The 16,191-nt window shown below is 40.6% G+C and overlaps 1 protein-coding gene across 5 annotated transcripts in view; it reads left to right on the top strand.

Moving 5' to 3' along the window:
- Positions 1-1,398: 1,398 nt before the first annotated feature.
- Positions 1,399-16,191, top strand: part of CHUK (component of inhibitor of nuclear factor kappa B kinase complex) — a 51,462-nt gene continuing 36,669 nt past the window's right edge. The window contains exons 1-9 of one of the 5 annotated variants that reach the window (XR_004903470.1): positions 1,399-1,581; positions 6,889-6,983; positions 9,061-9,175; positions 10,248-10,317; positions 11,107-11,195; positions 13,155-13,244; positions 13,518-13,642; positions 14,528-14,635; positions 15,214-15,349. Coding sequence is in view for 4 of the 5 variants with exons in the window: in XM_036027143.1 (XP_035883036.1) it covers positions 1,477-1,581; positions 6,889-6,983; positions 9,061-9,175; positions 10,248-10,317; positions 11,107-11,195; positions 13,155-13,244; positions 13,518-13,642; positions 14,528-14,635; positions 15,214-15,349 (933 nt within the window). In the remaining variant the exon portion in view is untranslated. Of the gene's footprint in view, positions 1,582-5,212; positions 5,233-6,888; positions 6,984-9,060; positions 9,176-10,247; positions 10,318-11,106; positions 11,196-13,154; positions 13,245-13,517; positions 13,643-14,527; positions 14,636-15,213; positions 15,350-16,191 lie in introns of those variants that run through there. The other 4 variants (XM_036027143.1, XM_028511663.1, XM_028511664.2 and 1 more) reach the window with 4 other exon arrangements.

Here is a 16,191-nt window from a genome sequence, read left to right as displayed (position 1 = left end):
GGTGACATTAGATATATTTGCTCTGCCTAGAGCAGGTACAGTGCTTTCAAAGCAGCCAGAGACATTGCTGTGGTGCAGACACTATCGATTTTTAAACGACTAACATGTTACATCTGAGGTGGCAGGAAGTGTTAGTAGGAATTCCAAGTACTGACTTCACAACCTGAGCTGGTCCAAGTTCTCACAATCTCATCAAAGGAGACTCCAATGAATCTGCTCAACGAGACTGACGCACTTCAGAGAATTTGATTCTGTGGTGATTGAGGAGATCCCCCAGTTCTGATGAAAACGTATGACTGACTCAAAGGGAAACCAGGTGAGCTGGTTCCCCTGTGCTAGGCAATCTGACACTGGAATTACTTTTTTAAAAAAATATTTTCAGAGAGGGGAAGGGAGGGAAGTAAGAGAAAGAGAAACATCGATGTGCGAGAGAAACATCAGTTGGTTGCCTCTGGCAAACTCCAAACCTGAGCCCCACCCCCGCCTCTTGAAAACCAGGACTGTGCCCTGAGGGAATCAGCACCGACAAGCAGGCTGAGGCTCAATCCACTGAGCCACACCAGCCAAGGCTGGAAGCACTTCTTGATGTATTAACAGTATTCCCTAAGCTTGCCTCCGTAGCCCTGCATCACCCATGAGACGATTCCCATAATGAGGAAACCCGTAACTAAGTTTCCCCATCGCCAGTGCGATGAGATAGGAAACTAGCTTTCCTACCACGCTGGCAAACCCGTAACTCGACCACTTGTCAGCAAGCTCTGAAACTTTTGGGGAAAAGCTCCTAAGTCTGGGGGAACATTACTTACTCTTGAACAGCATCACATCCTTGAGTCGTTTGGGAAAATAGGGGATGTCCTGAAACAGGTGTATAGGAAGTCAAGCAAAAGAAGAGCTGAGCCTGACTCGTCCATGGAAGATGATTAATCACTTAAGGGGAAAAAAGTGAACAAGAAGGCCAATTAATGCATCAGTGGGCCTGTTAGCGCAGGATTCTTTCTAGTTCTTCACATTCTGCAATATTTAAATCATTGATGGCCTTTGGCAGTGCCAGCTCAGTGGGTGGTGGGGTTGACGCGTAGATGGTAGAGGTCTGGAGGTGAGGTGGAGATAGGGGTGGAGACGTTGTGAAGCTTAGAGAAGACCAATACGGGACAGACTGGTTTTGAAAGTGATCTGGAGAGAATGTGCGGCCTGGAGAGATCTTACATTTTTGAGGGCTGGAAAAAACATGTGAGTTCACAGCTAGGAAAAAGCCCACGGTACTTTGCAGACTGAAAGCGCCCTCCTTCTTCTCCCCCACCTTCGCAGCCACTGGGCAACAGCGGCCCCCAGGGAAAACTTGGGGCGGGGCTTTTCCTGGGACAGTCATCGGAAGTGACGCATCCATATCGCGAGAAGAAAGACGCGCGAGCCTGGACGGCCCGGAACCGGCCTGGGATCGGTGGTGGAACTTGAGAACGCTTGCCCTCCCGCCCCATGGAGCGGCCCCCGGGGCTGCGGCCGGGCGAGGGCGGGCCCTGGGAAATGCGGGAGCGCCTGGGCACCGGTGGCTTCGGGAACGTCTGCCTGTACCAGCATCGGGTGAGGCGGGGCGCGAGAGGGAGCGGTGCTGGGTGTTTGTCGGAGCGCCTGTGGAGTACAGCGACTGTCAGTCTGTGAAACACTGTTGGTGAGATCGTGGGCAGTATTGTGGACCAGTGAGCCTCTGTGTATGTGCGTGTGTGTATGTGTGTGTCTGAGAGAGCGAGAGAGATCCTGGCAATCGAGGTCCTAGGTCAGTGTGTGTGAGATAGAGTTATTAAGGAGAACTAGTAGTATGAGTGTCAAGATGTGACAAAGTGTTCACCGAGTGTGACAGTGCCTATGTGACCCAGTGAATGTAGAGTGTCAGGGGTTGTGAAGCAGGTGCACATCAGAGTGTGTATTGTGAGTATGAGTGGGTGAGAAAATGGGCTGAAGAGGGGGCTTCCTGTTGGAATCTGTGTGTACTTATGTGTGCTTCGAAGCCATGTGATATCAATGGGGCTGGGGTAGGCAGGGACGCTTTAGTGGTGGGTCTGCTGCTAAGCTTTTGGAAACGTTGGAGAGGCTTTGGATTTGGGAATGGGTTCCAGGTAGGAAACAGTATGAAGATCCGCTGTTGAAAATGATCATGGCTTCACAAGGGAAGGAGATAGATGGGGTGTGGGTGTGTGTGTGTGGGGGGGGTGCGGGGGCAGGGGTGAGGTACTCTAGTCGTGGAAGACAGCTAACATCCTACTCAGGAATTTTGTGTTGGTTTAATTAAAAATGTTTAAATAGTGTAGTGGAAGTTAATAATGTTAACTTATTAACTTAAATGTTTGAGCTATGCACTCCTTTATATCAATGCTATGGACCCTTTCCCCAGGAAAATTCGTGGAGGCACATCCACGCAACCTCATGCATTGCCATTTGAGGAAGTTCATGCTTTCTTGAAGGATGCTCACAGACCTTTTTAGATGTATGGACTCTGGACCAATAACCCCTGCAGTATAGCCTTTGTTTTGGCATCTGTAAAATGGCTATAATAATGTGTATGAGTCTGTTTGACAATTAAATAAGATAATGTGTGTAGCTAAGTACAATACCTGGTCCCAGGGGTGTCCAACCTGTGGCCTGCAAGCCACATGTGACTCAGGATGGCTATGAATGCAGCCCAACAGAAAATCGTACCTTTACTTAAAACATGATGAGATTTTTTTTTGTGATTACATGTCGCAATGTATCTAATGTGTGGCCCAAGACAACTGTTCTTCCACCGTGGCCCAGAGATGCCAAAAGGTTGGACACCCCTGGTCCAACCTGGTAAGATCCAACCAGGACCTGGTCCTGGCCCATGGTAAGCCCTCAGATGTTAGCTCCTGCTGTGTTGTTGGTATTATCATCATCATTAATTGATTTTAAAAAAGGAAATGCCAAGATAAAAGTGATGTTCTTGTAAGATTTTTTTGTGAAAGATAAATCTGAGTGGTAAACATAGGGGACAAGGTGAGCAGTTAAGATAATACTAAAATGCTTACAATTGGCCTGTGAATCGAGAAGTGAATTCAAGAGGACAAATCATGATTAGCTGTTTTAAGATATACAGGTGTGGGTAGAGAGCCCATAATATAGGGTGGGAGGTAGGGGAGATGGGAGTGTACTTGGAATAGGCACGTTTGTGTGGCAATTAACAATGACTAACATCACTGATAGAACTGAGGAAATTTGTGAGGTAGATTTTCAGATAGAGCATAGGAGGAAATCTTGGACAGAAGGACAATGGAAGGTGAGGGCTAAGGCATTAAGTACTTTGACTGCCAGACAAATAGTAAATTTAGTAATTCTCACCATCAGAGAGGACAGAAAGTCTCTCTAAAGAGAAAGAGGGGGAGCCAAATACTTCCAGCAGATGTTGCTGGTGCCTTTTTATCTAAGCTTGACCATCAGCCTGGTCATAAGAACAAAAAGTATGCATGCTGGCATGCATTTGTGACTTCTTTTCTTGGTCCTCGGCTGGGGATGCATGAGTGTATCACTTTAAAAAAAACTGTGGTAAGATATATATGTATATGTATATGTATGTATATATATATATATATATATATATATATATATATATAAAATGTACCATTTTAACCATTTTGAGTGTACAGCTCAGTGGCATTAAGTCTATTCACATTGTTGTGCAACCATCACCATTATTCATTTCCAGAACGTTTTCATCTTCTGAAACTGAAACTCTATACCCATTAAACAGTAACTCCTCATTTCCTCTTCCCAGGAGCCTCTGTCAACCACCGTTCTACTTTCTGTCTCTATCAAATTTATCACTTTTTAAGTGAAAGAGGTTTGGGTTCTCTAGAATCTCAGAACTCTTTCAGGAGCTTTCCAGGTATCCAGAGTGGACTTCCCCAAGACTAGGATGTTTGACAGCTGGACCCATACTGAAAAGAGAAGAAATACCCTGTCATAAGACTTGAAAAGAGCATCCTTACTCTTCCAAGCCTGACTTAGTGTTTGCATTTACAGCCTTCAAGATCCTTGTGTTTTAGTGGAAGGCATGTCCCAATATTTCATTTACACCTCTTTAGTCATAATGAGGAAGAGAAAAGGACATGAGGTGGTTTATTTAGCTGGTTACTATGCTGGGGTTGATGGTCCCAAGTCAATGAAAACAATATTTTCTGTGGTCAAGGAGATTTCAAGTCGAGTGGGAGAGGTAGACACAGAAACACCTTTTTTTTTTAAAGATTTTATTTATTTATTTTTAGAGAGAGGGGAAGGGGGGGAGAAAGAAAGGGAGAGAAACATCACTGTGTGGTTGCCTCTTGCACACCCTCTATGGGACCTGGCCTGCAACCCAGGCATGTGCCCTGATTGGGAATCAAACCGGCAACCCTTTGGTTTGCAGGCCAGCACTCAATCCACTGAGCCACACCAGCAGGGCATAGAAACATTTTTAAGTATAATCTGGTAACCTATTAATGATTGTATTTCTAAAGTAAGGTGGAAGCATGGCAAAACAACCAAAAAACTCTTCCTAGAGGACAGGGTAACACTTCTCAAAGTGTGTTTGGAAAAACTAATCCAGTGAAACATTTTTAAAAAAGGATACTACGGTCAAATACATTGGGTAAATGCTGCATACATAACCTTCTTTCATTTGAAGAGTCGTAACCCACATTAGCATATTAAAAGCTCTGAGAACTCCTATAGTAAAGAAACTAGTTGAACTTAATATTTTTTTATTGTGGTAAAATATACATAACATTTATAATTTTAATTATTTTTCAAGATTTTATCTATTTATTTATTTATTAACTTTTAGATAGAGGGAAAGGGAGAGAGAAAAAGAGGGGGAGAAACATTGGTCAGTTGCCTCTCATATGTGCCCCTACCAGGGACCAAATCCACAACCTAGGCATGTGCCCTGACAGGTAATTGAACCGGCAACCTTTTGCTTTGCAGGATGATACTCAACCAACTGAGCCACACTGGTCAGGGCCATTTTAACCATTTTTAAGTGTACAGTTCTGTGGCATTAAGTACATTTACATTGTTGTATAACCATCACTCTCCATCTCTAGAATGTTCCTTCTTTTAAATCCTTACTTGAGGGTATTGTTATTGATTTTGAGAGAGAGAGAGAGAGAGAGAGAGAGAGAGAGAGAAACATGGATCTGTTGCCTCCAGTACATGCTCTGACCAGGGATTGAACCAGCAACCTAGGTATGTGCCCTCACTGGGAATTGAACCCACAACCTTTTGGTGTACAGGACGACGCTCCAACCAACCCAGCTTCCAGGGCTATTGCCATTTTTTCAACATAGAACTTTAAAAAAACTTTTTTTTGCTGAATACTACAAGCTTTCCACAGAGCATTCTTTGTGAAAAGGTAGAGTGAGGAAGGCCTTTAGGAGTAGGTGAAATAGAAACTGAGGAGCTGAAGGATCACACAGAATGGGGTCCTTTTGATATAGCTTCCTGCCTTATCACATGAGAACTTGGGTTTAATGTTCATGGATATACCAGATTATTTCCATGGTGGTAAAAGCTTACTTGGGACCTAACTAAATGAGGTACCTGCTGTAAAACAAAAGAAAGGTCGAAAGGTGTGAGGACTCTGGTTAGACTAGTTTGTACTCATAGTTCCTTTCTTTTCTCTCTCTATATCTACTGTCTTATCTCTATCTTCTTCCTCCCGCCTTCCATCCCCACTCCATTTAGACTATCCCATACAAATTATGTTTTGCTTCCTCATTTCAGTCAGTTTTGGGTAAATTGCTAGTCATAGGTGAGATTCGTTAGGTTCATTTTTATAGATATGGAAACAAGTACAATTATTGTAGGATTTTTTTGTCATTTGAAATGTAAAGAAATCAGAACTAATTTGGAGTTTTTTGTATTAGGTTCGGTCACATTATACCTATTTCTTGCTATTGAGGCCAGGGAGTCCCGAGTTATCCTCTTCATTCTAGTTCTACTGGAGGCTGGTACCTTTGTTAGCTTTCCTGCTCAAAAAGGGGTTTCTTGGGGCTTTTCATAAAGATGGCTGCCAAAACAAAGAAGGAAAGCCCTGCTCCTCCCAAAGTCGAAGCCAAGGCAAAGGCTTTGAAGGCAAAGAAAGCAGTGCTAAAACATGTCCACAGTCACACACACAAAGGAGATCCACAGGTCAGCCACCTTCCGGAGGCCTAAGACCGTGCGGCTCCTAAGGCAGCCTAAATATCCTCAGAAGAGCGCCCCCAGGAAAAACAAGCTTGACCCCTATGCTAACATCAGGTTCCGCCTGAGTACCGAGTCAGCCATGAAGAAGATAGAAGACAGCAATGCACTTGTGTCCGTTGTGGATGTCAGGGCCAGCAAGCACCAGATCAAACAGGGGGTGAGGAAGCTCTGTGACTTTGATGTGGCCAAGGTCAACGCCCTGATCAGGCCTGATGGAGAGAAGGCCTGTGTTCAACTGGCTCCAGACTATGATGCTTTGAATGTTGTGAACAAAATTGAGATCATTTAAACCGAATCCAGCTGGCTAATTCTAAACATGAAAATTTTATACTATAAAAAATGGGGGGGGGTTATTGGAGAGATAGGGTCTTTGTATTTTCCAGCAGTGTATTATGAGACAGTGTTCTAAAGAGACCTGTTGTTACAGGATTAGCCTCAGTCACTTTTTGCTTGTGTGCTTTGAGGTGTTCAGTCAGTTTTAAAGCATTGGTTCTCGTGGTTTACCTAGCAAAAGCATTGGTTCAGGAGAGCTGTGATAAATGTTCATTAGTAGAGCTAACGAGTTTTGTTTTTCCAGGTTCACATTGCTTTGATAGCAAGTAAATCTGTGTAAGAACCTAATTTATATTTTTTTCTGTTGATTTTCTGTTTTGGTAGGAACTTGATCTCAAAATAGCAATTAAGTCTTGTCGCCTAGAGCTGAGTACCAAAAACAGAGAACGATGGTGCCATGAAATCCAGATCATGAAAAAGTAAGTCCTTGACTCGTTGCCCAAGTCTGTAGCCCATCCTGATGTCATCATGAAGGAGGAGGCTAGGAATCCATTCTTCTTAGCATCTTTCTGGGATTTTATTTTTCTCTTTCTCACTAAGTAGATGTGTTCCATTTCAGATACCAACATCACATTATGATTAATTAGGTTTAGTTTAAAATGTCAGCTAGGTGTTACCAAATTCAGCTCTATGAGGGCCAGATCTGTTTCTTCTGAATCTTGGCCCATGCTCATCTACTTATTTTCTAGTTAAATAGCAGTAACTATGTATTCCCATTTCTGACTTTCACCTACTTTTGTTAAATAGTGTATCTATTGCTTTGTAAAATATTACTCCAACACTCAATTGGCTTAAAACAACAAACATTTAGAATCTCACAGTTTCTGTGGTTTGAGAATTTGGGGATGACTTACCTGGGTGGTTTTAATGCCGATCTCTCCTGAAACATCTCAGAATATTGACTGGAGCTGTAGTCTTTCAGAGGCTTGAGTGGGACTCGAGTGTCCACTTCAAACTCATTTATATGGCTGTTGGCTAGAGGCGTCAGTTTGTCACCTGGGCCTTTTTATAGGGGAGCTTGAATGTCTTCATGTCATGGCAGCTAGCTTTCTTCAGAGCGAGTGAGCCGAGAGAGAAATCAAGATGAAAGCTGACGTATCTTTTATGATCTTTCTTGGAAGTTGTACTCCATCCTTTCTGCTGCATTCTACTTGTTAGAAATGAGACAGTTAGTACAGCCATACTCAAGGGGAGGAGAATTCATTTTTTTTTAAGATGTTATTCATTTATTTTTAGAGAGGGTGCAGGAGAAGGAAAAAGATAGGGAGAGAATCATCAGTGTGTAGTTGTCTTGCATGCACCTTCAGCTGGGGACCTGGTCTGCATCCCATGCAGATGCCCTGACCGGGAATCGAACCGGCAATCCTTCTTTCACAGGCTGGTGCTCAATCAACAGAGGAACACCAGGCAGGGCCATGTTAACCCACAGTGGGAGAATTCAGTTCTTGATGGGAGAAGTGGACATATTTTAAAACTTCCATGGGTAGTGTGCTAAGGGCGTTACAGGTAATTCTTCTGGTTTACACAGCAACCCTGTGTTTAGGTATCATTCCTATTTTATGGATGAATTTATAGGAAGTTGAAGCTGACCGAGTCATAAAATTGGTAGGTAAAGGAGCCTGGCTTTGAAATAAACACTTTTTGACTTCAGTTATCTGTTTTCAGTTCACTTTAAAGCTTCTCAAACTTGGCTTTATGGCAGAATCACCAGGAAAGCTTGAGAACAATATAAATTTTCAGGTCCTACATGAGAGATTATGTTTCTGTAGGTCCCTAAGTCCTGGGAATCTATACCAGTTTTGAGATGTACTGCATGATGATGATGATGATGTTTGGGATGGTACATTTTAAGTTTAAAAAGATGTTAGGAAACACTCTATAACATGGTATAATATTTATTGAGAAGTATATTTGTGCACAGATTAAAAAGTGGAAGGAAATATGCCAAAATTTTAAAAGTATTTACCTCTGGGTTATTCTGTGATTATGGGCGGGGCAGTATGATACAGGCTTTGGAGCAAGACTGCCAGATTTTAATCCTTAATTGACCACCTGCTTGCTGTGTGATCTAATGTTACTTAACCAATTTGTGTTTCAATTTTCTCCTGTGTGATGAGACTTTTAAACTACATATAGTAGGGTTATTATAACAAGTAAATGAGTTAATGTATAGAAGGTGGTTACTATGTGGCATACAGAAATATAATTGTAGTAATGGTGATAGTATTTTTGTTTGTATTTTCTTTTTAAAAATTATTACTTTTTAATTATACAAACAAGAAATTAGAATATTACAAATAATGCCAGCCTTTCTTCTCTCACTGCCCCTTAATTAACTACTATTTCCAACCCAGTCCCTTTTCATTGGGAACTTTTTTTAAAAAATTTTTATTGTTGTTCAAGTACAGTTTTCTGCCTCCCCCTCCCCCACTCCTCCCCACCGACCCAGCCTTCCGGAAAAAATTTTTTCATTATAATGTTTTCTCCTTTTGTTAGGTTGAACCACTCCAATGTTGTAAAGGCCTGTGATGTTCCTGAGGAACTGAATTGTTTGATTAACGATGTGCCTCTTCTAGCAATGGAATACTGTTCTGGTGGAGATCTCCGGAAGGTAGTGTGGATGTTTGAGATGATGAGATAGTAAATCATGAACTTTAACAGTGTTTGGGTCACGTTCAATACGATAATCTAGAATCACGGTCTTTAAACTGTAGCCTATTAACTGTTTTTATGGCTGGGTTTTTTTTTAAGATTTTATTTATTTATTTTTAGAGAGGGAAGGGAGGGAGAGAGGGAGAGGGAGAGGGAAAGAGAAACATCAATGTGCGGTTGCCGGGGGCCATGGCCTGCCCTGGCCATGTGCCCTGACTGGGAATCGAACCTGCGATGCCTAGTTCACAGCCCGTGCTCAATCCACTGAGCTACGCCAGCCAGGGCTATGGCTGTTTTTTTTTTATTGCAGCGGCAGCATTGAGTAGTTAGTTGTGACAGAGACGATAATGGCCTGGAAAGCCTAAAGTATTTATTGTCTGTCTCTTCACAGGGAACATTCACTGACCCCTGATTTAGACCTTGCGTTCTTTTGTTGGTGGTGTTTGCAGGGTGGGACTGTATTGGTAGTGTTAGATAAAAATACCAATGTGTAATGTGTTTATTAAACAGCTTTTTCAATTATAGTTTACTTTCAATATTATTTTTTTGGTTTTAGGTGTATAGCATAGTGGTTAGACAATCATATACTTTTCATAGTGATTCCCTAGATATTTCCAGCACCCAACTGGCCCAGTACATAGTTATCACAATATTATTGTCTGTATTCCCTATACTTTACATCTCTGTGACTGTTTTGTAACTGCCAGTTTTTACTTCTTAATCCCTTCACCTCTTTCTCTGAATCTCCCAACCCCTCCCCAAAAAGCATTTTTCTGTCTTGCAAATCTTTCCCATCTTATTTTGAATCTGCTATATGGATTTTACACACACACACACACGCATGCTTTTTCAACCTTTTTCAATTACAAATACTTTCTCCCTTCACCTTGTGTAAGCCTTGTCATGAAATTTACACATTCTCTTAGTGGACTTGGTCATTTTAAGTTTGGCTATTGTCTTAAGGTTTAGTGATTAGTGTGTGGCTGTTACTGCCCAGCAACATTAACAGTATACTTTTTTTTTTCTTTTAGCTACTCAACAAACCAGAAAATTGCTGTGGACTTAAAGAAAGCCAGATACTTTCTTTACTGAGTGATATAGGTATGTAATCAATATGAAAAAACCCATCATAATTTAATGCCCCCTTGGTCTGTAAAAGATTCCATATACTACTATAAAGCATAGATTTTTAGCACCTATAAGAAATCATCAGAAAAATTTAACTGTTATTGTTGGTGCTAAGTTAAAACTAGGATATTGTGTTATTTTTGGTTTTGGCTAGAAGTCAGTTTTTGGCTAATAGATGCTCCAGTTGCTGACCAAAAAGAAAAGTGGGGGGGTGTTAAATGGCCTGATTTAATTTTATTCTTCTTTCCTCCTTGATTAGTACAGTAGTTTTATTTAATAGTGGCATTGCATCTGCTGAATAGGTTCTCAAGTCAACTGTAAGGGTGAAATCTCTTTTTAATCAGAATAACTCCTGAAAACTCCCTGAAATAATCCTTATGTGGGCCCCTGGAGTGAGCTGAAATCCAAGAGTGTGTTTCCCTATGCATGTGGCTTTGCTGCTTTTCCAGGGTCGTGGAGGCCAAAGCCTAGTTGAAGGAGGAGAGAAAGGCTACAAGCATAAATATGGGTTTTTTCTAAAATGTTGTTCCACTTCTTTTTAATGTTAATTCTCTTTAGTTAAATAGGCATATATTATTATTCTGCAGTATTTTTTAAGTGTTGGATTTTCTGTGGAGAAAACTTGAACTGCTGTAATATAAGTTGAGTAGTTATGATAGTCCATGTAAATCTGAACATTAGAGAAGTATAAAATGAGAAGTGAAATTTTTAAAAAATTCACTGCTTTCTCTTACCTCAAAACACCTTTTAAATTTTATTTAGGGTCTGGGATCCGATATTTGCATGAAAACAAAATTATACATCGTGACCTAAAGCCAGAAAACATAGTTCTTCAGGATGTTGGTGGGAAGGTAGGTGAAAACTGAAGAAATGTTCCGTGCCGGCTGAACACAGTATCCCTGAGCTGGTCAGTCTGTGCGGTTTGATGCCCCTCGTAGCGCTCTTCCTTTTTCTGCACAGCCCTCCCTACCCTGAGCTGGTTCTGTGCTTGGTTTTCTGTCTCCTCTGCCAACACAGTAGCTCTGTTGTAGAAGGAGTTGCTCCTGTCTTGTTCACTTCTGTTTTCCCAGCATAATATCTAGCAGAGATAGTAGGCAGTGAGTAAATAATCTATTAATCCTTATGAAGCACATTTAAAAAAAACACACACACATGCATCTTGGGTCTGCTATACTTTAATGAAAAAAAGTACATTTACTTAAGTATTGGGTTGGCCAAAAAGTTCGTTTGATGTTTTCCTTAAGATGGTTTTAGTAGTGCTTAGTTATATTTAACTTCATTTGAAACAGTTTTGTTAGATTGTATGGTGACAGCTGTCACATCAGCATGCATTAAAAAAAATTACCAAAATTGGTGAACTTTTGTGTAGCCATTTTAATATTGAAGTTGTAAGAAAATTTGCAACATTTTCAGTGTACTATACTTTATTATTTGAAGCAAGGTCAAAACACAAGTGAAATGCAAAAAATGATTTGTGCAGTGTATGGAAAAGGTGCTGTGAATGATTGAATGTGTCAAAAGTGGTTTGCAAAGATTCGTGCTGGAGATTTCTCACTGGACGATGCTCCACGGTCAGGTAGATCCATTGAAGTTGATAGCAATGAAATTGAGACTTTAGTTGAGATCAATCAACATTATACCACACAAGAGATGACCAACATACTCAGAATATCCAAATCGGTAAAGTTATTGGTGGAAATGAAAAATGTGTCTATTTTACAGAAAAAACATATAGACTTTTTGGCCAACCCCATATATTTGATATTAAAAACAAACCTCATTCTCCTCCACAAAAGTCTTAAGTTCTATATTTAATTAAGATTCAAAACCTTGATTTCTTAGATTCTTAAATGAGTCATCTTGAGAAGAACCAGAAATCATGAATTGACTCCTGAAGTATTTGTTTTTATCAGAATAATTTGAGTGGTTTTCTTGCTTTTAGCACTGAAGTTCCATCCCAATAAAGACATACAGCCCAGACTCTGAACTTTGTGTTGGATTATGTGGTCTTCTTGTGGTTAGTTAAGACGTTGGTCAGTTGGAAGCAATGAAACCTTGATGGTGCTTCTTAGGAGGCTTTCATGTGTGCTTAGGTTCAACTTCTCTCCCCCTTTTTATATCCAAAGACTTCAGCATATTTCTTTTTATTTATTTATTTTAAAGATTTTATGAATTTATTTTTAGACAGAGGGGTACAGAGAGAAAAAGAGAGGGAGAGAAACATGAGTGTGTGGTTGCCTCTCATGTGCCCCCCACACTGGGGATCTGGCTTGCTACCCAGGCGTGTGTCCTGACCAGGAATTGAACCAGTGACCCTTTGGTTCACAGGCCAGCGCTCAGTTCACTGAGCCACACTGGCCAGGGCAACTTCAGGATATTTCTGAAGTCAGATAGGTATTTACTCACATCGATACACTGTAACAAGATGTGCTGCTGCTTCAAATTTGGGAGTCACCTTTACCTTTGCCTTTCAGTATAATGGATCAAGTTTATTCTGAATATACCAAAATAAAATTAATAACCAAATTATATTTAGTTTTTACCATATACCAGGCATTGTGTTAAATCCTTTTCTTTGGCTGTTTGCCACTAGCAGTTCTGTTAGTAATTTCATTATATGGGAAACCAAGCAAAGTTAAGTAACTTGATCAAGAACACAAGGCTAGTTAAGTGGTGGAGGTCAGGACTGGATCACATTTGTGTTATTACAGAGCCCAAATCTTTGCCACCACCCTCTTCAGATCCTTGCCGGGACACTGTTGCCTTTCCATTTCAAATTTCTCAACCATTTAATGCTTATTATTTTGTAGATTATACATAAAATAATTGATCTGGGATATGCCAAAGATGTTGACCAAGGAAGTCTGTGTACATCTTTTGTGGGAACATTACAGTATCTGGTAAGACATGTATTGTTTCTTTGAATTTAAGTGTATAAGATTCTCTTTATTTCTGAAGGTCATGATATACAGGGGTGGGCAAAAGTAGGTTTACAGTTGTGAGTATGCAAAATAGTTTATTATTGTATTATAGTATTATTTATTAATTGTATTTTTGTATTATTTCCATACAAATAACTGTAAAACCTGGTTTCGCTCAGCCCTGTAATAGTTCAAAAATAAAGTAGCTTTTCCCTTTATTGTATGACGTTTAAAGCATTTTTTCTTTTTCAGGCCCCAGAGCTCTTTGAGAATAAGCCTTACACAGCCACTGTTGATTATTGGAGCTTTGGGACCATGGTGTTTGAATGTATTGCTGGATATAGGCCTTTTTTACATCATCTCCAGCCATTTACCTGGTAAGAAATGGAAGAGAACTTTGGTATGCCCAATGGGAATGAAAAATTTCAGTTGCCTGCTTTGTCTCCCCTTTTTTCCCCTCTCTTTTTAAGGGGTGTAATTGCCTTTTAAAAACATAATAGAATGAATTTTTTTCCAGTTGTATGACTTTTTTTAGTATATTTTATTGGTTATGCTATTAGTTGTCCCAGTTTTTCCCCCTTTGTCCCCCTTCACCCAGTAACTGCCTTCACTCCAGTGATCCAGTTCATGTCCGTGGGTCATGCGTATAAGTTCTTTGGCTTCTCTCCTTTTCCTAAACTGTTCTTAGCATTCCCCTATCTATTTTGTAATTATGCCGCTGCTCTGGTTGTGGTTCCCACAGTGGGTGGGTTTGCGTACGTTCTGGGCTCTCCTGAGAAACTGGCAGTTTCTTCTGCCACCTCAACCCCGCTGGATTTTACTGCCAGAAGTTGAGGCTTAATTTTCCTGGCACTGGAACCTGGGGCTTCACAGTCTGGCCAGGGGCTGGGATTACTTGCTCACAAGGTGTCCCCTGATTTTTATCCACTACAGTTGAATGCGGGACCCCATGTTCCACCAGCCACCGCCACACCGTGTCCTCTCTGCCCTGACTCTGCCCCTCCTGCCCATCTGGATGAATGTAGCTTCTTTAAATCCTTGATTGTTGGACTTCCGTACAGTTCAGTTTGGGGGCAGTTTTGTGTAGTTTTCATTTTGAAATTAGTTGTGATCCTTCTTATGGTTGTGCAGGGAGGTGAAGTATGCCTACCTATGCCTCCATCTTGACCTGAAGTCCATAACTGAATGAAATTAAATGGCAAAAATCTTTAGAATTATTTGTGAGTCAGGTTGCCTACTGAGGTAGATTTTGTTTTTCATAGGCATGAGAAGATTAAGAAGAAGGATCCCAAGTGTATATTTGCCTGTGAAGAGATGACAGGAGAAGTTCGGTTTAGTAGTCATTTACCTCAACCAAATAACCTTTGTAGGTAAGTGTATTTCAGTGCAGGAAGTTCACCTCCATTTCTTCAGGGCTCTAAAAGGACGATAGGGTTGTTGCCTGTTTTAAGTAGCATCATCCAGTAGAACTTTCTGTGATGATGGAAATGTCTTTTATCTGCTGAGCACATGTGGCTTTTGAGCACTGAAAGGTGAGTAGTGTGACAGAAGCTAAATTTTAAATTTAATTTTAATTAAATTAAGTGTAAATTCAAATAGCCACTTGTGATTAGTGGCTCCCATATTGGACAGCACAAGTCTAGTGGAAACAGTAGCTGCTGACATTCAGCTGATTGACTTTGGTGCTGAGAAGGCTCTCGGGTTCCTTGGAGAATGGAATTGGACTTGGCTCTTGGAGTTGCCAGTAACTAACTTACATGTGTGGGTTTGGGGTTGTTTTTTATGGAAGTTTGTCCCCTATCATTTTATGAATTATTTGAAAGTAAGATACAAAATGGTACAGATAAGTAATGAGAAAGGAAATGGACAGCCTATAAAATTACCTTTTTTACAGTACTAAAGAAAAATTGGAATAAGTGTTTTCACCCTATTTTTATGTGTTTTTTAGTTTAATAGTAGAACCCATGGAAAACTGGCTACAATTAATGCTGAATTGGGATCCTCAGCAGAGAGGAGGACCTGTTGATCTTACTTTGAAGCAGCCAAGATGTTTTGTCTTAATGGATCACATTCTGAATTTGAAGGTTGGTTTCTTATGAATGAGGTTTATTTCAAAAGACTTGCATTGGGGTTAACAATTTATTTGGAAAATTAGCATAAATATATTTTAATAATCTTTTCCTGATGCTTATTTGAAAAAGAAAATTATATTTTTAGAATGGATATTTTTTTAAATTTTTTAATAGCATGTGAAAAAAAGATTTTATTTATTTATTCAAGGCGGGGAGGGAGAAGGAGAGGGAGAGAAACATTGATTGGTTGCCTCTTTCACACCCCACACTGGGGACCTGGCCTGCAACCCAGGCATGTGCCCTGACTGGGAATTGAACTGGTGACCTTTTGGTTCGCAGGCCAGCACTCAGTCCACTGAGCCCAACTAGCCAGGGATGTTTTTATTTTTTTAGTAACCCTTCTCAGTTTTACTTTTAACTAATCTCTGTTGATTATTCCTCTGAAGCATCTTTTGCATTTTCCCCTTCCTCAGATTGGTGCCATTATCACCTCATTCATTTAGGTGTGGATTTTGTTTGGTGAGAAAGGTTTCTACTGCCTTTCATGTCTCTGTAGTTCAGCTCATCTCATCTTCTGAAAATACTTTGTATTTCCCTCTCCAAGAAACCAACATAGTTCTTCTTGCCTACCAAGTCCAGTCTAAACTGATCTCCCTTGCTTTTGGGGGTCTTTCTTAATGTAGGTCCATCCCAACCAGTAAAGGGCTTCTCTCACCCTTTACTTCACTCAGGACCAGCTTGTGACGGCTTCTTAGACCATCAAGTTCATTTTCCATTTTGTGCTTTATAGCTGCTATCATTCTGCTCAGAATGATCTCTATCTCTGTGTACCTCCTCACCTACATTGGCACATA

Source organism: Phyllostomus discolor, chromosome 5 (genome assembly GCF_004126475.2).
Source record: "Phyllostomus discolor isolate MPI-MPIP mPhyDis1 chromosome 5, mPhyDis1.pri.v3, whole genome shotgun sequence".
NCBI lineage: Eukaryota > Metazoa > Chordata > Mammalia > Chiroptera > Phyllostomidae > Phyllostomus > Phyllostomus discolor.
Note: the sequence above shows the minus strand (reverse complement) of the source record. Positions and strands in the feature narration are given on the sequence as shown.